Source organism: Diplotaxodon limnothrissa, linkage group LG10 (assembly GCF_057381915.1).
Source record: "Diplotaxodon limnothrissa isolate DT_005_m linkage group LG10, D_limnothrissa_male_GT1.1, whole genome shotgun sequence".
NCBI lineage: Eukaryota > Metazoa > Chordata > Actinopteri > Cichliformes > Cichlidae > Diplotaxodon > Diplotaxodon limnothrissa.
In genome coordinates, this window is record NC_140605.1 from 28,704,817 (window position 1) to 28,730,344 (window position 25,528).

The 25,528-nt window shown below is 39.1% G+C and overlaps 1 protein-coding gene across 1 annotated transcript in view; it reads left to right on the forward strand.

Annotated features, from left to right (window-relative positions):
• The window catches only part of cadm1a (cell adhesion molecule 1a), a 485,577-nt gene that overhangs the window by 379,053 nt on the left and 80,996 nt on the right, over positions 1 to 25,528 (forward strand). Inside the window, exons 4-7 of the mRNA XM_085364061.1 lie at positions 3,336 to 3,488; positions 4,993 to 5,130; positions 15,802 to 15,960; positions 23,882 to 23,978. Coding sequence (XP_085220187.1) covers positions 3,336 to 3,488; positions 4,993 to 5,130; positions 15,802 to 15,960; positions 23,882 to 23,978 — 547 coding nt within the window. The remainder of the gene's footprint in view (positions 1 to 3,335; positions 3,489 to 4,992; positions 5,131 to 15,801; positions 15,961 to 23,881; positions 23,979 to 25,528) is intronic.

Sequence of the window (25,528 nt, forward strand, 5' to 3'; positions counted from 1 at the left end):
TCTCCCATGTCCTACACGTGTAATCACAGAAAATAACATCACGTGTGGGTAAGACTGATCCATCTGAGCAGCCCCCCAACGAGTTTAACATTAACGTCCTAAGACCCGAACTCTTCCACGGCATGCATTTTTAATTTCTCTTTGATATTTGGGCTGATTGGGGCCTGATAAATGTAAAAACAACGAATTAGCAGATTTTTTCTTTTTTACCTAATTTTAGTTTCTAAGAAAAATGAGAGCCACTCTGTTGTCATTTGGACATTGAACTACTGCTCCTCCATACAGCAAAATCCAGGTTTATACTGATGATGTTGTGTTTTATATCCTCTTAAGATTTAACACTTCTTCAAATTCTATTTTGTTTTTTAGTGACCTCCAGAAACCTTTTTACAGGTTTTTTGGATTATTCTAAGCTCCTTTAACAAATAAATTGTTGTGTTTCCTCAGTGAGATACATTACAGTGCCATAAATATTTGCATGCTGGATTACACTGACTATCCTTCTCTTTGAAACACAAAACATTGGCTGTTAATACAAAAGTCGCTTCTTTAAAAAGGAAGAACATGTCTCGTCAGTAACAGTTTTGCTTATTAGAGCCTTTCCAGGTGTTTTTTTTCTTCTTTGCATCTCTGTATTGTAGCATGGGTGTGTTTGAATCTGGGAACATTTAATTCAATTAAATCATTAGGATTAGATGCTGACCTCTCATTTTAATGAGGGCTAACAAGGCGTTTGAATGAGCAACACTAATTAGGGGCACATTATTCATCTCCTAGAATAAGGGTTTCATTGTAGTTAGACAAAAGAAACTAATAGCTGCGCTAATGGAACCAAGCATATAAGTTGCCTGTTTTTTTTTTTTTTCTTTCTCTTTGGAAAAGGTGAGGAATATGTATTCAGATGAAATAAGAGCTTTTATGGAAAATAACTTTCTTGTATGCCACACTTTAACACAGCATCATTAAATCTTTTCTGGATTGTTTGCACTGCTTCTTAGCAATTTGTTGTAGTGTTGTGAGCAGGATTTTCTGGCAGAATAATCAAAGACTAAGAGAAGTACCGGGATAACAGCAGCATCTTAGTGATCTCTTGTTCAGATCATCCAACATCATGGCCAGCGTTTTTAGGCTTTCTTTTTCGGCCAAAGAAGAGCACAGATGCATATTTGGATGCAGATTTTTTTTCTAGTCAGCCTGGTGATATTATTTTAAATCTATCTGATGCAAATAATGATGCACAAAATCAGTTTTAGCCTCTTGCTTTTTGCATGTCTACAATGCCTCTCAGCTTTAAATCCTGATAACGTATGGCCGCGGAAGCCGTGTAAAATTATAATGGACCCCAGAGGTTCTTCTGTCTATTCATGTCTGTTTTGAGGTGTTTTGTGTCAGAAGTCTCCGTGTTTAATACTTTAAGCTGTTAGAAAAAAAGAGTGCCAGAGGATGAGTACACAGATCTAAGAGAGTGCAGAGTGCAGAGAACCTGGAGTTGCTGTCAGTCAGAGCAGAGTTTATCAGCACATCGAAGAGGGGATGGGTATGGGTAGGCTTTCATCTTAACCACATGTTGTCATTCTACATTAGAGCTGATAGAGTGTGCTTAGGTAGGTGGGCAAACAAGGTTAGGCAAGATGAAAGTGACTACAGATGAAGAAGAGACAGGATTTATGGAACTGCTCTCAATTGCTGTGTAGGCTCACTGAAGGACGGCCAAGGATGAGGCTTGTGTTAATGCAAACAACGCTGTTAACAGCCACAGTATGTGTGAACAAAACTGCATTTTGGATTGAATAGAAGCGAGTAACAAAGTGCTTTACAGAGTTGCACACTTAGCTCCGTGATTGATTGTTGACTAATTATATTGAGGGGTTTTTTTACCCATGTGAAAGCTCTTTGAGTACAGTTTGAGGTTGTGAAAACAACAATGGCTGGCTCGTATTTGTCCATATAAATAAATTCAAATTTCTAAAATATTTTTTTTACCAGATTTATGCCTACTGCCTTAACAAAGGAAAAAGAAACAGAAAATGCCAAAGTCCTGTCGTTTTTATTACAGTATTGTTTTTGTAAAGTAAAATTAAAAATGAATGGCTTCTTTAATAATGATTTTTTCTCATGCTTATGATGGACAAAAAGCTATAGAAAGTTAAAATAGTAAGTAGTCTTTCTCACTTGCTATTTGTCATAAGGAGCACACTTAAATTGTCATGTTTGAGTCTGTATTTAAAAACTGGAGGTATAAGTTGGAGATGGTGGTGCTAACAAAGCTGGAGGTGGCAGAATTTTATAGGCCCAGATTTTTGTTGGGAGTGACCCGAATGGAGAGCATTAGAATTTAGTATATCAGTGAAGCTGGATGAGTTTAAATACCTGGGGTCAACCATCTAAAGCGATGGACGATGCTCAAGAGAGGTGAGAAAGAGTGCAGGCAGAGTGGAGTGGGTGCAGATGAAAAGTAGCAAGAGTGAAAGGGAAGGTTTACAAGATGTTAGTGAGTCTTACTGTGATGTATGGTTTGGTGATGGCACAGGAGGTGAAGATGGAGAGCTGAAAGTCTAAAGATTGTCATTGGAGATTAGAAAGGAGTCCATCAGAAGCACAGCTCAGGTTGAGCAGTTTGGGAATAAAGTTAGAGAGGGGAAACGGAGATGATTTGAACATGTGCAGAGGAAAGATAGTGGATACACTGGAGAAAGGATGTTGGAGGTGGAGCTGCCAGGAAGGAGGAAAACAAGAAGAGCACAGAGTGGATGTAGTGAAGAAGGAGATGCAGAAGGTCGATGTAACACAAGAGGATGCTAGAGATAAAGTGAGGTGGAGGCAGATGGTCTGCTGTCGTGGCTCTTCACAGGAAGAAGTTACAGCTCTAGTGGAGTTGACCTAAGGCAGTGGACAGTTTGATGTATTTTGTGCTTTATACACAGATTCTTTTGAGGCCAAAAAGAAATAAAATGCACATTTTACATTATGATCTAATGTTGTTGTTTCTTTAATGAAATAACAGGATGTTTGTCTCACACCCTGCTCTATTGGATGCTGCAAATCCTTTTTTTAACATGTAACAATAATCACGAGCTAATAATATGTCTCATTATTAGCTATAAGCCTCATTTGAAGACTACTGGTCAAATCACACTTAAAGGAGTATGGGATCACATACCTTTATAATACTAAATCCTGAATAATGACAAACAGCAGCATGAATGCAACTTCCCTTTTAAATTGCATGAACAATACTAACTTCATAAAGTCATATAAAGCAGACGTCTACATTTTTGAATATACTATAATAATAATATAAAGTGGTGTGTGTGTGTGTGTTTTTTCTCTTTCAGCACTGAAAGACTCTCGCTTTCAGCTCGTGAACTTCTCAGACAACGAGCTGCGGGTGTCACTGTCTAATGTGTCGCTGTCAGACGAGGGTCGATATGTTTGCCAGCTGTACACAGACCCCCCGCAGGAGGCCTACGCTGAAATCACAGTGCTAAGTAACAAAGCGCACAAACATATACATACATGTGCAGACAAACGCTCAGTGTTATTGTTAGAATTAAGTGAGTTAAACAGCAATTAGTCTACACAAGGTCTTAACACATTAATGTATTTGTATAGATGTGTGAGATGTGAGATTGTTTTAGGCTTTTTATGGTGAGCTTAGTGAGAAAGGTGTTCAAATAATAAACAAAATATAACTTTTTCAATAATATTTTCACAGTTTTCCTTAAATTTAGAGACTAGCCCAACTTTATAAGTAGGCATACCTTTACTAGGATATTTTGGAAACAAATCTTGGGACTTTTAACTATAACTGAACAATATTGCTCTATAAATGCTGTTGTGATAATAGCTGATAAATATGAACATAATAATATGACATCAACATGCATTTTTTAAACTTTGTGTTTATTGTTTTATGTTTTCAGTGTTTCAAGTTTGTGATTGTCAGATTTTTAAAATATTTGTCATCTGTAACTGTAAAAACACTTAGTGGCCACTTCATTAGATACACCTTGCTAGTACTGTGTTGGACCCATTTTGCCTTCAGAGCCGTCTTAATTATTCAGTGGTGGAAACACTCCTCAGCAACTTTGTTCCATATTGTCATGATAGCATCGCACAGTTGCTGTCGTTTCCATGATGTAAATCTCCTGCTCCACCTCACCTCAGCCGTGCTCTGTTGGACTGAGATCTACTGACTGTGGAGGAAACATGAGTTGATTTGAATTTAGTGACACGGCGTGTTATTCTGGTAGAAGCAGCCATCAGCAGCCATCAGAAAATGGGCACACTATGGTCATAAAGGCGTGGACATGGAACAGCAACAGTACTTAGGTAGGCTGTGGTGTTTAAATGATGGTCAGCTGGCCCTAAAGGACCCCTAGTGTGCCATCCAGTGTGTCTGCTGCTGTAGCCCATCTGCTACAGGTGGTTGCTACGAGTAAGTGGTTGTTTGAGTTACGTTTGCTTTCCTGTCAGCTTGAAGCAATCTGGCCGTTGTCCTCTGACCTATGACAACAAAATGGCCCAGAGAACTGCCACTCGCTGGATATTTGATCTTTTACGAACCGGTCTGGTTCCCTTGGAGGTCGTTGTGCAGAGAAATTCCAGTAAATCTGGTAGATTTTAAAACACCAGCAACCATGCCATGCTGATGTTTGCTTTGGACCTCAGCAGGTTATTCCAATCATGTCTACATGCCTAAATGCTGTCGTGTGATTGGCTGGCTATTAGTTGAACAGTTGTATCTAATAAAGTGGCTGGTGAGTATATATTGAATAAATAACTGCAAAATATGAGTTATTTAAACGACATCCAACATGTTCACAGTATTGCAAATGATAATTCCTGAATTAGATTTTTGCACTTTTCTAATTCTAATTTTAAAAGAAAAGCCTTCTAATATCAGTCCTGTTTTCTTCTTAGCTTGTGGTTTTTAGGGTGTACTGCATTGCCTCAGTGTTTACACAGTTCTGTTTGTGTGTCCTGTCATAGTTCCTCCAGGTAACCCCATCATTGAGGCCCGGGATGAGGTCCTGAGCGAGGGCAACGAGACAGAGATGACCTGCACTGCCATGAGCAGTAAGCCTGCTGCCATCATCAGATGGATGAAAGGAGATAAAGAGCTTCCAGGTACTCTAGGCACTGTACACTGACTTTGAGAAAATCCCATCCAACAGTCAAGACCTTTCCTCTCTTACAGTTTTTCTCAGTCGCTTTGGGGCTTTTCTCACATCACTATTAACATTTCCACAGTAGTTTGTGTATTTCTCAAAACAATTAGTGCAAACTGCTAAACCTAGTGGATAACCTGCAAAAGCAGGTCACTTGCTCAAAATTGATAATCCAGTATTCATGTCAAGGAAACTGTCAGTGTCATCAAAATGAGAAGTCTTGACACCATCTTGATGAACAAGATAATCAAATGGCTTTGTAATGTTTTCATTATGACAGTGTACAGTATTCTCTCAGTGTCTTCCAGTGCAAAAAAAGGTCAGAACTCGGTGACACGTCCTGAAAATGCTCAAGACAGCACTATACACTTTTTGCACAGCCATGTACAGTAAAATCTACAGTAAAGTTAAACATTCCTGTAGTTATGGAAGTAAATGAGTACAAGACACTGAATACGTATGTTTCACATTTTTACTGTGTAGGATGTTTGTAATTCTACAACATTGTGCAAAAGAAAAATACTCTACAGTCACATATTTAGAATAAACATGAGAAACACCCTTTTGGTAGAGCGGTGCACAATGTGAACAATATAACAGTACATATTGTAACTGAACATACGTAAATCATTCTGGCACATTCAGACGTCCCTGTCTGTCTGGTCACATATTCTCATCTACATCACAACGGATATCATCCCTTGCAATGCAGCGAGGAAAGTATCTCCTGGAGTGGCGAATCCACCCTCTGCATGACTCTGCTGTGATGTCGTCACATGCTGCATCCATGGCTGCCAGCAGGGCCATTTGTGCATGTGAATAAACCTTCCACCTCCAGGCAGACAAAAACTCCTCTATCGGATTAAGGAATGGGGAGTAGGGAGGGAGATATTCAACAGGCATTCTGTCATGTGCTGCAAACCACTGTCTGACCAGATGTGAGTAGTGAAAAGGGACATTATCCCAAACAACAACATACTTGTTGAGTTGACCTCCACCCCTGTCATTCTCAGGGACTATGGCATGAGAGAAATTGTTCAATTTCGGGGACAGGAAAAAATAATGACAAAAAGGTATAACATTTGCTTGACGGCATTTGAAAACTAGTTCAACAATTTTGTATGTAATGACTCAAGCAATGAAATAAAGACTATTGGTTTTATTGGGAACGACTATTTAGCATCCAAAAGTATAGTTCATTTTGACTGACATGACATAAGCAAATGATAATGTTGTCGAGGGCAGAGAATTGTATGAAAGCAACTGATACATGTCCAAGAGCATTTGCAATTTGTTCAGAGGAAGGAGAAATTGCTACTATGATGTGCACAAATGACTAAAGGTTGTGGAGATTGCACTAATGCTTTTGAGAATTTTCATTTTGATCTGAGAAAAGCACCAAAGCGACTGAGAAAAACTGTAACACAAATAAATATATGTACAACTATCCATTAACTCATGTGTGTAAAAATAAATGAATAAATAAAAACACATTTTCTTTCAAACATCAAAATTTCAAAGATCATATTCATAATCCTGCCTATGTACCAACCAATTTTTAGAATTCAAACTAAACCCACAATTCTATTCACCTGTTAAAATCCAAATGAAGTTAAATAGCTTAAAATTTCCTTTTTGTCCTCTACAGAGCCGGCCTTTTTGTCATTATCCTTTAGAGAAAATAAGTGGCCACATATTTGGAAACCCCATCGTTTTGTATTTAGTGAGCAGCATACTGCAAGATTCTGTGAATACACAAACGAATAATTTGGATACATTGTTACATATCAGTATTTTTGCCCTCTTTATGTTTTAAAGAATTCACACATTTTATTTGGAATCATATTAAGCTAAGGTTTGGCTGAAACGTTTGCACAAGGTCAAAGCTAAAATCAGACCACAGCAAACATGTTCTTGACTTGCAGTACTCTGATCACATTTTTCTTTGACTTGAGTTCTTCATGGCAAAAAACAAGCTTTAAAAGCAGAAGCAAGATCAGTGAGTGATGGGTGAATATATTAATACTGCTACTGAAGCCAGGAGGACTGCACTGTTTGGCATTTAAGAAATGACTTGACAAATAGATTCTAAAAATTATTTTATTTTTATATAATTCCATTTATAGGCACACTTTTTCCTTTGAGCGCATATTAATGGTGTTACTTTTTAAATGGAGCTCTGCTGCGACTTTGAATAGATTCCATTAGAGCAATTTGCATTTGCAGTAATGGCTGAGGCCTGTTGGCATCCTGACAACCTGCATGCCTTCATCAAAGGTAGCTGCGCTTTAGAACTCGGTGCAGAGCTCAGGGGTTGAACAGGCCTCCTGCCAAGCAGCTCCACCTCAGAGCCCAGACAGCAAGCTTTGTAAAGACTTTGAAACAAAGGTCCGAATCAGAAGCTGTTCTAAAAGCCCGGAGCAGGTTCACCTCCGCACCGAGGCGCATAAAACCTTCAGTGGCCAGCTCAAATCGAAGAATGTTCCATTGTAACAAGATCAGGGATTGGCTTGCAGCTGGCTTCTAACATCACAAAAAGACTCATTATGTTCAGTATGGCAAGAACGGCAAATTCTTTAGGCATTGAATAGCCAGAGCCGATGGTCTTTTAGTCATTGATATCACAAAAGTTGCCATAAAAATGAACCTAAATTGTAATTTAAACTGTTTTTTCTGAACAGATGCACATACATTAAAATGTATTTCATGTGATATTATTGTTGAGAAATACAGTTAGCACCACCATGAATAGATTACAGTTTTCCTAAACTTACACATATTACTTAATGATATTTAAGAAATGCATTTATCCAGAAAGCACTGTTACTTAAGTGCATTAAAGTGCATTAAAGTACAAAGACTAATGGTTTTTTCCAGCATACTTACTTTTGTAAATGGAGAAAGTGAAACTAGTGACCACTGTGGCTGTTAGTCACAGTGAAATACTGATTCAGGGTTTCCAGTAACTCATTTAAATAGGAGCTTGCCAGGCTCTGCATACAAAATCCATTCCCATTCAGCATTTTCTTTTTATTTAACACACTGTGCTGTGTCATTGTTTGCTTCCACCGAGTATTCCCAGCCTCTTTAACTGATCTCTCAAACAATGCCCATTTGTTTGTTTTGTGGAATGACAGAAAAATTATTTGTGTAATGCTAAACGCCCTTCAACCCCGCAGACATGTTGTTTTCTCACACTTGTTGGGAATGGATTGACATTTACAGAATAGGGTCAGCACTCTGTGAAGCTCTACAACTGCTAGATACAATTTTTCGCAGTAGCACAAAATACAGGTGTACTTAATAGCTCACTTGTCACAACACTACGTTTGGAGCATGCTGTTTGCTTTTATCAATTTTTGCCATAGGTGAAAAGGTGCTACTAGCTGAAGCAGCCTCAACGGTTGCAAGTTCTCCCAGATAAACCATCCTTTATTATTGTACGTACAGGTGTGGTCAAAGTTTATATACACTCGTTATGAGCATGGGTGCCGTGGTAATTTTGGACTTTTTTTAACCCTTTTTTTTTACAGGATGGGATGATTGTGCAACATAAATCTTTAATGACTTTAAAAGCAAGAATTGGGTATACAAGTTGACTTTATTTTGGACTTTTTGTAATGCATACAAGATTACAAGTATAGATAGATAGATAGATAGATAGATAGATAGATAGATAGATAGATAGATAGATAGCCAGCCTCAGGTGCAGGCCGTGTGAAGATGCCCCTGATGCCATAACCAAGTGGCCAGCGTAGTATACAGAAACATCTGTGCCGAATATGCCCTGGAAGTCCTGAGGTCAAAATGGGAGACCGAGCTAAGATCCTGTGGGACTTCCAGATACAGACGGACAAACTGGTGGTGGCTAACCAACCGGACATAGTGGTGGTAGACAAACAGAAGAAGACGGCCGTAGTGATAGATGTAGCTGTTCCAAATGACAGCAACATCAGGAAGAAGGAACACGAGAAGCTCGAGAAATATCAAGGACTCAGAGAAGAGCTTGAGAAAATGTGGAGGGTGAAGATAACAGTGGTCCCAGTGGTAATCGGAGCGCTAGATGTGGTAACTCCCAAACTAGGCGAGTGGCTCCAGCAGATCCCGGGAACAACATCGGAGATCTCTGTCCAGAAGAGCGCAGTCCTGGGAACAGCTAATATACTACGCAGGACCCTCAAGCTCCCAGGCCTCTGGTAGAGGACCTGAGCTTGAAGGGCAGACTGCACGCAGGGGCGAGAGGGGAATATATAGACTCAAATATATAGATACATCCCCATTAATATCTGGTTAAATTCCCCTTAGCAAGTTGCACCTCAACCAGATGCTTCTGGCCAAGTGATTTACCACTCTTCTTGACAGAATCGATACCAATCTGTCATATAAATGTAGTCCAAAAATTTTCTTTTGGGTTGATGTCGGGGCTTTGGGAAGGCTATTCCAACAGTTTAATGTCTGCCTGCTTTATCCATTCAAAACGTTTTGATGCATGTCTGAGGTCATTGTCTTGTTGGAACGCCCAGTTGTGTCCAAGTTTCAACTGTCTACCGTTTAATCTGAAGAATTTGGAGATAGTCCTCCTTAATTATTCTGTCCACTTTGTGCATTGTGCTAATACCACTGACAGAAAAACAGTCCCAGAGCATGATGATACCACCACCACCACCACCGTGCTTAACAGCTGGTACAATGTTCTTAGGTTAGAAAGGTTCATGTGTTCTCCTTATCATTGTGGCCAAATAGCTCAATCTTTGTCCCGATGACCATAAAATATTTCTCCAGAAGGCATTTAGTTCGTCTATGTTAGCAGCTGCCAATTTCAGTAAGGTCTGAAGTTGCTGATTCTGGAACCCGGGTTTCTTTCTCGGTTGGCAGCTTTTCAGTCCATGACAATGTGAAACCTGCTTCACTGTGGACAGTGATGCCGGTGTTCCACAAGTTTATGGTAGTTTATGTTTATCGTAGGCTTAAGTCTTGGTGGGTTTTTGGGTTGTTCTTGAACAATTTCCTCTAAAGTGTGACAGTTTTGGTCTCCTTCCACACCTTAGCAAAATGGTTACACATCCGAATAACTTGTAGCTACATGAAATGAACTGATGTTCCCGGAAACTGCACTTGCTTAGAAATGACTCCAAGAGAGATTTCTTGGTCTCTTCCTCTACAATTCTCCTTTTTAGTTCTCATTGTTCTGAGTGTTGGTCATCCCATCAGTGCTGTCAGACAAATTATTTTTATGCTGACAAACAGAAACTACCTGTTGTAGTCAATCATGGTCATAAATGAGAAGTTACTCAGTCTTGGCCTTGTCTAGTTAAAAGACACTGTAGAACCTTCAGCATCACTTCTTAAAAGATTCAATTGAGTGTATGTATATATTTGAACCTTCATCTATACTTTTCAAACTTGTTGTATGCTCTGCAATTATTCCACCCTGGAAGTTCAAAGAAATCTTTAAATGCCCAAAATTAAATCAAGATCTTTCTTTTTGTTTGTTTGTTTTGTTGATGCCACAAAGAATCATTCTGTAAATGAAACATGGGGTTGTTCTGCTGATGCTGGAACTATTTAAGACAAAGCAGTGCAAGAAAATGAAAGATGAGAAGAAAAAGAATGGCCCAGGGTGCTGGAGATATGGCACTAGAGTAGAATTACTTAAACTGCCTTTGGCTGTCCTTGCCTAGAAGACTTATTTCTAATTAAATGTCTCCGGAATTTAACATAATTACCTTAAAGGACAATCACACTCTCTTAAATATCATTTAAAGGTTGCAATTGTCATGCTTGCCAATTTAAATCCTACCATCTTTCCAAATATGCACAGACCTATTATCTCATCATTATCCTTTTCTTTATTCCTGCTCTTATCCTGCTTGTTTAGTGTTTTATTAACATATGCCCTGACACTAATATCTCCAGTTTTTTAAGCTTGCACAACAATGGAAATCGTAAGAAAAAGGGAATCCTAGCCGTGCAGGTCATTCCTCCCTGTTCATTTAAAACTAAGGAGAAGAAAGCAGATAGAAAAACAGTCAGCAGGGCACTTCATTGACTGACAGGGATCAGAGCAGCCATTAGCCTCAAGTGTTAAGAGACTACCACAGGGTGATTTCAATTACCCTGCTCTGCCCCAGTAGGAAGACTGGACAAATGGATAAAAGGATATTTTGGGAAAAGTAAGTGATGGAATTGGAGAGACATATATTCTATATAACATTGCATTGCTTCATTTCTTTTCCACAAGGATACTGTCAGACAGTAAACGTTCAAGAAATGAAGTATGTCCGTGCAGGGAAAGAGGACTACTTGAGTTTTACGGTTGAATCCGCAAAAAGTTAAAATACCTCTTCAGCTTTTATTTGACCTTCCACTGCCTTTCACTGGCATTCATCTCTGCTGCCACAGCTCCAACATTTATGTCTCTGTATGTTTTCAGTGTTTAACACAGGTGATATTCCTATACAGAGAACTCTTTACGTGTTAAGGGCTTTTATAGCTGAGAGAGAAGATTAATAAAAAATCCTTTATATTTATTAACTGCTGTCTTTAAATGACATTTAGATCGATAGTGAGCACGACTTTCAGTGGTATCTAGCGGCATTGTGGTTTCTTCTATATAACAGCCATAGCAAAGGGCACTGAGTTGTGAAACTGCTCTTGCTGGCCCAGTCACCTCAGCATTTAAAAATAGATCACCAGAGGCAAATTACTTCCATATAAATTTTTATTCATCAAGGCAGCATGGACAAACGTAAAATATACAGATTTGTGCCGCTAAGCTAACAAAGCATGACCTTGACAGTGCTGGTCTTTAGGGGCACGACTTCAAAACAGAGGGAGCATGCTGCATCTGCTCTGATATAACCAGGCTCTGCTAGATTTTGCAGCAGTTAAACTTCAAACCCTACATTTCTAAGCTCATCCAGTCTTGTTTGCTTCATGCAAGGAACATTGCAAAAAATCTAATCTACACTATCAGGCAGCAACTTGGACATTTTAATAATAATAATTTATTTGAAAGCGCCTTTCAGAATACTCAAGGACACTGTACACAGTAGAATAATAAAAGCAACATAAAAACAAGCAGTTTACACAATCATAAAAGCATTTTAGTTCACACTTTAATCTTCCCTTGTCTTCTCTTACACTCCTGTCTTCACTTGGTTCAAAAAGCAGCCCATATACTAAATAATAGCCAGTGTTCACTCCTCAACCCTTTTCTTCCCTTCCCGTGGCTCCCAGCGAAATTCAGAATTAATTTAAAAACTTTATTAATTACTAACAAAGACCTAAATAGAGGCTCCTTGGTACACATTTTCCTTACAAGTGAAAGACCCCTGGCTCAGTCCTGGAAGAAGACATCAATTCCTTTGGGATTGTATCAGGAAGGACATCCGGCTAAAAATCTGTCAAATCAAACATGCAGAACTACCCCCTGTGAATAAGGGAGCAGCTGAAAGTAGCACACACTGACAATGCCCATGCTCCTGCTTATTTAGTGATCTGGGAAGTCTTTATTCAAGCAGTTGGTCTGATTGGGGTCACTTTTGACGATTGCATGGTCTCATTTTAAATCCAGAACAGGCTTTTGAGGTTATAGAACCTTCGGCTACAGAACACACAAAAAATACATATGTGAGGCCAAATATATGACATTTCTGTGTATGAATGTTGTATAAGTCTTCGTCCCAGTTGTGAAGTACTTTAAAAAGTGCATTTATATTTATTATTAATAGTAGCAGGAGGAGGAGTAGTAGAAGGAGTAGTCCTTAACAGGGACAAGCAGGAGTCTTCATGGTCTATGACATGTGCCCACAACATCGTAGTCAGAGCAGGTGGAAGAGAGCTGAGAAAGGCGGAGGTATGCTATGATGTCTAGCTTAGAGACAGTGTAACTAAAAAAAGACAAGAGGCAGAGCTGAAGATGTTAAAATTTTAATCTGTAGTGACAAAGAGGGACAAGATTAGAAATGGGTAGTCAGAGGGAAAACGCAGGTTGAGTAGTTTGGAGATAAAGTTGGAGAGGCAATACTGGGATGGTTTGGACATGTAAAGAGAGATAGTGGATATACTGGACAATGGATGGCACTGCCAGGCAGGAGGAACAGTGGAAGACCACAGATAAGATTCATGGATTGAGCGAAGGAGGGGATGGTGTGACAGGAGAGGAAGCTAGCGATAAGGAGAAATGGAGGCAGATGATCTGCTATGGTAACACCTAAGGGAGTAGCCAAAAGAAGAAGAAAGAGCTAATTATTCAGAAAGTTATTGGTCATGCGCACCTCTTGGATAAACTCTGCTAAGTGGCTGGAATTTATAGCATGCTAGTAGACAATTACATTAGACAGTTGCTTGTGTAGTTTGATGGACAGAAACTGAACATGAGAAGATGTGGACCTGCTGGAATTATTGCATTTGACCATGGAAAATAAAAAGTATGCTGCTTTTAGCTGGCTTGCTGGGATTCAGTGGCCACATATCTTTCTCGCATTGTCTGAATACTGCTCTCTGCTTGGCTAAAAGCTACACCTTTTGGGTTCTCTTAGCATATTTCATGTGGTAATACTTATCAGAGTGAGCTCAGTTGTATACTCTTAATTAGCAAGTGTAGGCCTAAGTAGACTGAGGAGCTATAGTTGTTAGCACTGTTGGACTAGCTAACCCTGCAAGCCGATACTATGATGCTAACTTTCAAGCACATACTTGGTTTTCACATATGCCAATGTCATTGCGATGGTTTGTGGTTACCAGGCCTACAACTTGGTCTTGAAGTCTGCCTTAAAATACAGACAGAGCTACAGGCAAAGATGAGGAAGTTAGCTGCATATCATTCCTATAGCACACAGTGAATGATACACACAGGAAAAGGTAGAGTGGCTTGGATGTGCCAATCCAGGAGCAGAATGTCAGGAAATGACTTTTCTGGAGTGTTGGAAATGACAGATGGTGTAAAAAGGAGGATGGGGAGGAAATAAGATGGCGGATCATTAATCATCTCAGAAACCATTTATTCTAAATATATCTTCTACTTCCACACCTTTGTACCTGCCTTTGTGAACAGCTTTTGTGGGTTATTATTTTTATTGTGATATAAATTGTCAAATGTAAAGCACAAGGTTCAGACACCCAGGACTTGAATGAAGACATCTTTTCACTAGTCTTTCATGCATCTCAAAAGACATTTTGATTTGAGCAGACCCCTTCAGGTTCCCATTTCAGGTGCTTGCATACATCTAAAGCCTCTAGTGGTATTTATTCATGACAACCTGTTCCTTTACATCATCCACATCACACAGGTTTGCTTTCCGAGCTTCCAAAAAGACAGTTGTCACCACAGTGACAGGAACACCCCAGTGGCTGAGCTACAGAAGAGTGAGTGGAATGTGCACCGAGTACATATTTTACAGCTAAAATGTGAATTGATGGATGCAGCCGTTCATATTTGCACAGAGTTTCTCCTTTTCTGGCGTTTCTTTTTTGCAGGCTCTTTCTCTGATGTTTGTTTTATTGATGGGACACAAACACGCTTGTGCAAATGACTGCGAGGAAGTAGGACAAAGGGATAAAAAGGATCAATCTTTCTTTGTCACTCTACTGTACAGCATTCTCTGCATCTATGTCCCTCATTTTGCCCAATGAAGCTGTCCTCGTCGTTGCATTTGAGAACATTTTGTCTGTGTGCTATTAAAGAGCAGCCAGTAATAAGACGAGGGACGCTTTGCGAGCTTCAGATCTGGCAGTGCCGTACAAAAGGTGGCCACACAATAAATCTGGCTTGATAAAGCCTAATGAGTGATTCACAGTCGCACAGTAGCCCCTGACAGCAGGCAATTTTTAGCTGATTCGCCTTATCGGACCATTTTCAAGGACACGCTTCTCACTCCCACTGTAAATATTTTGCAAGGTCAGGGGAAGAAAGACATTCCCCTTGCAGGCGAACAATGGCTGTCTTTGTCAGTCCTTAATATTTCAAACCTTGGTTGTTTTTTTTCTCTGGTAGCCTTGAGTGCAAAGCTGCCATCATTGATATTTTGTAAAGTAAAACTGTTCAGCAAAATACTCTTTCTTTCTTTTTTATAGCGTACTCCCAGAGGAATCAAGGATGCATAAAATAAACCTCTGACAGAAGTAAGGAAGAAATCCAAAATAAGTTTTGATAATATTTACCCAAATAAAAGCATATAGAAATTATTGACATTTTCTCTGCAATGGTAGCCTAAGCCTTGGGAGCTCTGTTTTCCTTATATGATCTTTGTGGGCAAAGCATACATTGAAAATCAATTGATCCCTCAAGCAGGAAATCAACCAGCCTACAGAATACAAGGAGTCCATAAATGATTAGGACAGCAAGCTGTGCAGTTTTTACTTTAAACCAAACTCCAACTTTTTACACCAAAAGAGCGAGTCAGTGTTTGGCGCTGTTTGCTCAAACCAACTAAAGTCCTGGTATGGCTGCTGTGGTTGGATTTCCAGGCGAGCTTCCTAGAGGTGCTTCTCCCACAGTACAACTACTGCCCCAGCAGTTTCTGTTCCACACCCCAGTGCCACTGGATAGATGGTTCCTGCCAGAACCCTCTGAGTGAATTGATTTGACCTCCTTTATTTGTTTTGTCTTTGTTCTTTCTTACCATAGGCAAGCCCAAAGTTGAACTGACCTACGACAAGATGTACACAGTAACCAGCCGACTGACGTTCACCGTTAGCAAAGAGGATGACGGCGTACCTGTGATCTGCATCGTCGACCACCCTGCAGTCAAGGACTTCCAGGCACAGAAATACCTGGAGGTGCAGTGTAAGTGCTTCAGCTTGGTAATAAATTAGAAATCAGCATTTGATGGATATTTAAACAGCGCTATACTTTCCCTTTTTTCCTTTTTTCTGAGTATCATCTGCCTAACTCATCATCTTAATTCAGAAAAATGGACCGGATTAGAGAAGAGTGTTCCATTCCTACTAATTAAATGGAATAGATTTGCTTTTTTCTTACCCGCAACTAAAAGTTTAATGCATGAGGTGTGGCAGTGACATTGAAAGAAAATTATGCATGTTATAATGAATAAAAGGGGAAATTGGACTGTAACACAGTAGACAGTTCTATCTTCACTAATTAAATGACATAAACTTTCCACAACCTATCCCCCCACCACCCTCTGAAAGTTTGGTGAAAGGCTTTGCCATTGGAAAAAAAAAAGATTCATCTTGTGTGAGTAGGAAAAAATGAATGTAGAGGTGGTTTACAGATGTAACAAAGGAGAAGGTGTACAGGGTTCATGCAAAGCTGGGGTTGCAACAGAGAGGGTGAGATGGAGGGTGACGATCGACCCCTGAAGGGAGAGCTGAAAGACGACGTGTTTAGTTTCCTCCGGAAAAACATGTCGGTGTTAAATTTGAATTTCACTTTGCTCTTCTCACCTCTTTGTGAGAAGCATGGAAAAAAATCTGCAGATCTAGTTGAATGCAAAACAGATGCATACTTAAAAAGCTATTATCTTGGTGGCACAATGGCCAGCACAAGCAGATCTTTTCAACTGGTGTTTTCCTGACTTCAGACATGCTTCGGTTGCCTGTGGAGTATTTTGGTGCAAACAGCAGAGTGCACCGTGTGCAGGTGGTAGTGTTTTGTGGAAAAATATTTCACATGTGCATCAGAAATAAATATTTTAGAGTTGTGTTTTTTCCCCTAACCTAATGTCAATCATTTCATTAGGAAGTGCAAACAAAATGCACGGCAACTATTTACTACAAATATTTGCTACAAATGCACGGCAACAGTGCAAAAGAATAGAAAATAAAATATAGATCTAAATATAAATAAATCGCCATAATTCACCCTTAGCCAGGCAACGCTCTTAAATTTAGCATCAGAAATTAAATGCCTGTCAGGAAGTCTGCATTCATTTATAAAATGATCTGTCAGGATCCAGTTCTGTTCTTGATATGTGCTTTGTGCTGCACGTAAAGCTTTTGTATCAGTTTACACCTGTAATTAAATACTAACAACCAATCTGCAATTTGCAGTTTATCTTTGATTTGACAAGTATGACACCAGGCCACTCTCTCTTAAATCCTTATTGTTGTTCCAAAAGGCATCTTTTAGTACTTCCTTGTGGTGAACGTCTGTGCTTTCATTTAGAAAGGTTAGCTAAAACCGTGTTAGCTCACTATTAGATTTTAAATTACAGGGTAATCTGTGACAGCTAGGATCACTTTCTTGTCCACCTTTGACGGCGTTAATATTTTAAGTCTGGGGTTCGTTTTGATGTTGTGAGAGAAATGGCACTGGAAAAAACTCCATGGTACTCCAAAAATGTAACTATTTTCAATTGAAAATGTTTTTTAATACTTTAATGCTGAGGGTATTTTTAAATAAAAAGTCAATGCTGAACCTTAAGAGCTGTTAGGAAGCAGCTGAAAGCTCCCTGTGGACACATAACTTTACATTTTGCTAATATGAAGTTAATGTTTATTATAACAATTAGAACATTTATTTCTGAGTTAGTTTTAGTCTCGGTGGTGGGGTGCTGTTGCAGAAGCTCTGTCATGTTTATTTCCCAGTGTTGTATGATGCACAGCCCTGATCACATGCCCTCAGGGTCCTGGTGGGAATAGATGAATGTCAATGTACAGCCATGCTTCTCCATGCAGGACCTTGAAAATTCATGGACAAGCTAAGATCCAATCCTTAATTTCCATTTGTTTTCATATTTATTGACAATATGCACTCATTAAGTGATCTTAGTATTTATTGCTGAACAGAGAAGGACTTGATGCCTTGTGCTCATACCATGACACTCTGCACCTCTATGCTTAGATTAACTAAACTAACCAGTGGCTTATAGATTTCTACAACATCTCTCAAAAACATAGAATGTTACTTATTTTCCTCAAGTGAATGAGACTCTAAATTTGCTGCTTCTATTTGTATGTGAGGTACAAACATTCTCAGAATTCATTAAACTCTCAAATAATGCCCCTGTTTTCATGTAGGAATGGTTAACACAATGTTTATCTATCTAATCATCTGACCTTGTTTATTCAACTAAATGTTCCTTAAAAAAACAACACGTGGCCCATAATGGAGGCCAGGAGGACACTTTTGCAGCAATAGCCACTTTTAATTGCAGTATTATTTATATATATATATATGCACAGACGACTCTTCTCAATAACTAATAATAGCAATAACACAACACTGCTATAAAACAGCATGTAACAAGTAATTAAAATCCTAGACTGAATGTTTAGATCTTTTTGTTAATAGAGAATGGTTAAAGTTCTGTATTTATTGTTTCTGTAACCTTATGTCTTTGGCCTCTGGCATGTCCTAGCATTTTATTTAAAAAAATAAAATCTCTTCTGTCACTATCTGACCTTTCTCTATGAGCATGAGAGGAGGAGATCAGCTCATCTACAGAGGCAGAATGGCATTTTGCTGGCTTCTGATAACAGGGAGCTCACACTGACCACCCGGCTCAGTGCCTCACTCTGCTCCGTGCAGGGGCTGAGGCTGCCATGCTCTTTGCATACTGTAGTGGGTAACAAACAGACATAAACAGTCCTCCTCTCTACCTTCTCTTTGAACTCTGTTACACAGTTTAATATTACATAGCAACTGCTATTAGTGTATCCTTCCTATGTCCAGAGGAATTTTGTTTCTCTGTGGACTGTCTAAAGACTAACAGTCAACTGGTATGAATTAAGTAGATGTTTACTAATTGAGCACTCGGGGATGTGATAAAGTGCAAAATGCACAGTTTGGAGTCACGATTCTGTTTTGTTGTTTTTTAAATTTATTTGTTTTAGCAAAAGGACCAGCATTGTATAAAATTAGTGGAAGTATTATTGTTTTTCAACCAACACCTTTCACAACTTTTACTTTGAAAGCTTTCTGTTTCTATAGCATTAAAAGGCTCTTAGTAGTCGTGGTTTTCATTGATCATACTGCCCCTAGTGGTCACTAATGTTACAGTCACACTAGAGAAAACAGTGAAGGAGCAGCTGACAACAAAACGTGCAATCGACACGCCGTTCCACCATGTCGATTTCACTATTTGCCTCTTAAAATCAGTAAAAAGACACGCATGCAGAATTTACAGTAAGTTGCAGTAAAAGCAGAGGGAGAATTTTTATTTCAAGCCAACATGAAAATTACCACGGGAAAGCGTTTAAACAGACATTATTAACACATTTTCACGTAGATACATATTAGCTGCCTAGATTCATCATTTCTGGCAGTTAAGCACCCTGGAATGGCTTTAAAGATATCATCTCCCCCTGCTGGTAGTCCAATATCTGCATGTAGTAATGCAACTTCTGCAAGCGAGTCCATTTTATGTTTTGTCTGTTACAGGTTTTATGGATGAGACAACGGGTCAACCAAGATTATTAATCATTATTAATCATTTCAATGAGACTTTAATAAACTGATCGTTCCCAGTTAGTTATTGGATTCAAAGCAACAGAGTCAGTCTGCTGTCAGTTTGAGATTGACTCGGGTGAAGCTGGCACTTGTATCATTATATTATCATTGATTATTGGTGATAAATGAACAAAAATCTGTGCAAACTACTTACATTCTACTTTTAATCTCATCCAAAATGGTAACATTGTTGCAGGATGGAAATTTACCTACAAATTTACAGGCACCCTTGCTTTTATATAGCATGTATAGCCAGAATTTAACAAGTAGTTAAGTTCAACCCCCGACTACAAAAACGAAGCACAGTCGTGCTCATTGGTGCACCCTGACTCAAATTGATTGCAGCATGTTGGCAATCTGCCTGTGTTTATTACACTAGATGAAAATTAGTCACAAACGTTAACCAGCCTGTCTATCAGAGAGTGACTCCAGCCAATCCAAGACTGACTGCAATTGTTTAGAGACGGGATGCCTCCCAAGAGGTGTTGTGTGCAGTTGTCTTGCAATCAGAAGTGCTCAGCCTGAGGTGGAATGTGCAACCGTTCATTGCCACGCTTACGAAAAAATTAAACACAGTCACCACAACCACCGTGTATTCCTAATCAGCAAGGAGATTGCTTTTGGACTATTTTACTCTAGTGTGACTGACCCAATAGCTAACAGAAAACTGTTTGGAAAACTTTGGTTTTTGTGTCGAGAACTATATGTACAATCTATGTATCTTTACAACCCCAATGAACTGTCTGCTTTTTCCTTCTAATTGTCACCACAGAGCCCTTCCCATTAACATATCTAAAAAGTGCATATGTCTGGTGAGAAAATTATGAATGACAAAACTAAAATAAAGCCTACTTCTGCAGTTTCTACAGTGACATGCAAGTTAGCTTACTGATTAGATGCAGTACACTGGTTGATTTACATTTCATTCACCCACTGTGTAGGCAATTTGTGAGTGGAATGGAGAGCATTGTGTAGTAAGAAAAGGCGAAGGAAAAAACCCCATTGTCAGGGGACAGCATAATTAAATAAGACACTAATGATTATGTGTATAAGAAAGCAAGCTGTTTGCTCGGATGCTGGGTTGTTTTTCCCATAAGGTCAGCTGGCTGCCGAGAGATGGATAGTGCCGTCTTGAGTGCTTATGAGGTGAGGCACACAATAAAGCAAATAATTCAGTTAGCATAATGATAACGGCTCTCTTGCATATGGTAGACACTATTTCATTTCCACTGAAGTGGCAGCATCCGAATCTGGCAGCACAGTGTTTTCCCATCAAACAGAGACAAGAAAGCTTTGCCATAACTACTTGAGGCTATCAAAACAACCTACAGATGCCTGGCGTCCTTCATGTTTATGGCTCCGAGATGACAAGGTCAGATGACGTCGTGAGCAAAGAAAAAGTTGCAGGATGCCATGTAGTGCCTGGAGTGGAAATAAAACCAAAGGGTTGCTGTCTAAATCCAAGCATGCCTACTGAGCAGAAGACTTGGCTTTTTGCCCATCTGCTGTCCATCAAACTGAAAGCCAGCCACTGACAGGGTGTGATTTAGACAGATGGGTGGCCAGACACGTGTTGTTTATTGCCGAGAAGGTCGGACAGCAGCGTGGAACTTTACCGCCAGCTTTGAAATCATAACTCAGCCTCGATCATTCCAACTACAGGCTGATTAAAAAACACACGCACCAAAAAGTGGATTTAGGCCATAAAAAGAGGAAGAGAACAAGAATAATTTGCATCATAACTGGTAAACTATAATTACTCTACTTTGAAATAAAATGGTTCCACTGAATGGCATTTCTCTCTGCCATTTAATGTTAAATTTTTAACAAAACTAGAACAAAACTTTTTTTTTCATGGGGTAAAAATACTCTTATGCTCTTTTTATTACATTCAAGTAAATGGTATTTGTGACATCGATTGCATTTACAAAAAAGATGGGGATGATGTTTCCCTTTTGAGATGTGCTGTTGCTGAGCAGACGGCAAGATAAAAAGCAAATGTTCTTCGGTTTTCTGTCAGCAGGACACCTCATTGACTGGAACCATCAACCAAAACATACCTGGCATTTTTAAACCTTAGCGAAAGGTTGTAAGTCAGACGAGAGCTTCCGTTTCCCATTTCCCATTCAGTGCATGGCAAGAACGAATTCAATCCCTTATCCGTTTGATAGATTGAATAAAACATTACATTCAGTCGTCTCTTACGCCAAGGTGAAAAAAAGGCTTTGATAGCACCAGCAACAGCCAGTGCGATGGGAACAACCAAAACTCCACGGGTGCAGAGAATAGCACAGCGGTGACTGTCAAAGCACCCCACTGATTTGTCAAAACAGCATTCTTACATGCTTTTTTTCTCCAGCTGTAATAGCTACTAAAGTGCTTTTGCAACTTTAACCGGAAGCATCTTTGAACATACCAAGCTACTTGTGATCCTGCCCAGTGCCCACCTATCATCTCCTAGTGCTTTATGTTTTGCTGTCTTCTTTAATTTACATATCCACAAAAGATAAGATAAGACAACATTTATCAGTTGGCTGGGGCAGGGAACAGTGGCAAAAAGAAATAGAGCAGGAATAAAAATAACTTTATAGCCTAGAAACTAAAATGTACACTAAACAAAAATATGCTCACGTATAGCTGGTTTGATGCTCTGTAATCTGTATGCACAGGCTGTAATAGCAGGAAATTTAAAGGAAAACACCTTGAAAGTAATTTACTGTTTACTTAATGTCAAGTCAAATCCCCCCCGGACTAAGCAACATAGCAGCTCAGTCCTAATAACAATAACAGTGCCTTTTAGCAACTTAAACATGACCTGGCCTCCTCTGATGCTTGAACACTGCTGAGGCAGGTCATGGATGTTGTTCTTGTTGCTGTATTTCCTGTTAATCCTCGCACCTTTTAAGGGTTTGCTCTTCAGGCACCATTCTCTTTCTGTCTTTTTAAAAGTAGAAGCTATTTCAAATGCTTGCCCTGAACATTTTAACCATTATTAACAACTTTCTGTCTCTCTCTACGGTTTTTAACAACATCTGTATAAGGAGAACGCATTCAATGGAAAGATTCCCTTTTATGCTTCCTGTGTTTTGTGGGGTTCCCCAAGAGTCTGTACAGGGAATCCCTGATTTTTTTACCATGTACAATATAACCCTGGAAAAATCAAATGTCATGTGGAAAAGAAAGTGTTTGCAGGACCTTTAAAAACAAAGTATATCCCAGGATTTATCAGCCTGTAGAACCACCTTTAACAGCGATAACTTTATATAATTGTTTGCTGTGTGACTTTATCAGTCTCACGTCATTGTGGAGTCATTTTGGACCACTTTTCCTTTCAACATTGCTTCATTTCAATGAGGTTTGTGGCATCCGTTGAGGCACAACTCTTTTAAGGTCCCACCGCACCATTTAAGTTATGTTGACTTTTACTTGATCTTTGCTGCATTCTGTTGCTGCTGTGCTTAGGATCATTATCCTGTTTCATGACCCAGTTTTAATCAAGCTTTAGCTGTCAGACAGATGGCCTCAGATTTGACTCTAGAGGAATCAAATTTAAGAACAGAGAAGTTCATGTTTGACTCACTGACTGCAAGGTGTCCAGGCCTGTGGCAGCAAAACAAGTCCGATTTATCACCCATCCACTGACAGTTAGTATGAGGTGTTTGTGCCGATATGCTGCGATTGGTTTTCCCTAAAGGTAGAGCTATGCAATATGACCAGCCATCTCAACTTAAGTCTCATCTGTCAAAGGAGATTGTTCCAGAAGTCTTTTGGTTTGTATATAACTGTATGTCCCCTTTAAAATCTCAGATTTCAAGTGCTGGCTTAGTATCTCCAATTGTCACCAGAAGGTGCTTTATGTAATATAAGGTAAAAGAGCCCACATTAAAAAAGAGGCCAATTTCTTAGATGTACTTAAGTTGATGACTAAAGTTATGCACCAACTAATAAATTTAATCAATATTTGGTTGCTTCTTTCATTTGAAGATCCGCAAAAAGGATTCACAGTGTTGTTCGTGGGTTCTGATTTTCAGATTACTCATTTTAAGCCTTGAATAGTCAAGATCTTAGATGTGATCTCCCTGCTCCTTGGACACCTTATTAGTGCTCGAAATCCTCCCTCAGTTCATATAAATGCGAGAAGTCGGCAAAGCTGATTGACACCAACCAATGCCTCGTGCAACTTCATTGTTCTGCATGTATTTTTACAGCAGACCAGAATTCATGATAAGAACTTGTAGTTTGTCACTAATGTTATCTGGATATTTAATACTTTGTGTTTTTCTCATTTTTTCAGACAAACCAGAAGTTAAGATCGTGGTAGAATTTCCTCAGGGTCTGACCAGAGAAGGAGAGAACCTGGAACTGTCGTGTAAATTCAGAGGCAAACCCGAGTAAGACACAAGCAAACACACGCAAACATACACATTTAACTAATTAATGACAGCCATGGTGAAACAGGTATGCCTGCCTGCTAACAGTTGCACATCAGTGTATTCACTGACATACCATCAGTGCATTGTGGTGTGTGGCTGTCTGTTACTGTTTTAGTTTTGCTGTTGAGAAGTAATGAACATAGCAGCAGTTAGCTTGCACTGGCATTAAAAAGCATCTGTACATGGAAAAGACATAATTTCAAAATCTATGATTATTCAATCACTTTTTTTTTTTCACAAATCATGGTCACAATACATAATGAAAACGTTGCAATTATACACAAAAAAACCCCCAAAACTAACAAAAAACAAAACTAACAAAAAGACCCCCCCCCTCCCTCCCTACCCGAGGCTCACATAAAGAGAAACAGAACAAAACAAACAAAAAATGTTTTTATATAGTCAATAAATGGGTTCCAACAGAAGGCTGTACGGGGCTTTTGCTGGTAGTATTAGGAATACAGTACTATGCAAAAGTCTTTAGCCACTCCTGATTTCATCACGTTTTATTTCCTCAGAGGCAGACTTTCTTATTATATTTAAAGTAGTCTTGAGCAATCGTTCTCCAAGCTTTCTGACAGTCTTCCAAATTTTTCTTTGGATGTTGGCTGCTGTTCACTCATTTTCAATCCAGTCTTTGTACCTGACCATTTTCAGAGGAATCTTTTTTTTTTCCAAAGCTGCTCAACACTGAACAAAGACTACAGAGTTTGACCATCGTGATTCCCATAGAGCTGTTAACTGAAAACTTTGCATATATGATAATTGAGGACAAAAGAAGAATAAGCACGCCTAAAAAAATATATCTACAGCAGATGAACAGTATCCAAAAGTCATGTCCTGAAGAAAAAGGAAAAATCCAGCTCAGACTTGACACAGGACCTCAGAGTTGCATCTGACCCCGGCTGATCCAACAATGGAGAGTCATCAGAAATGGTGGAAGGGTGGCACAGCATGACAAAGATCCCAATTTCCCATTTTCCTAGAAAATGTGGGGTGGCTCAAGACTTTTGCACATCACTGTACATACAGCATGTTTTTGGTTTTTGGTATTAGAAATTTGCTCACTGCTGTATTTTTTGTTCTGCAAGAATATTCTGTCTGTCGAGTTTGTACTGACTAAAGCACTATTTACGTTTTTTTAATACGTTCATTTAGGTACTCACAACACTTAGGAAAGACCACGGTGTACTTTTAATACAGTAAAAAAAAGCAACAGTGACTTGACACACAGTGTGTTTATGTACATTCAATCAAAATTAGAGATGGCACGATACCACTTTTTTATGTCCGATACCGATACCGATATCATAAATTTGGATATCTGCCGATACCGATATGAATCCGATATAGTGTTTTTTAATCAACAAAACTGTTTTTTAAAATATCTTGCTGCATTTTGCAAGTCTGCAAGTTCATACTCAAGTTTAAAACAACAACTACACTAAAGCTATTCTGTTATACCTGTATACAAAAAAAATATTTCATAGTTCAGCAATACTGATCAA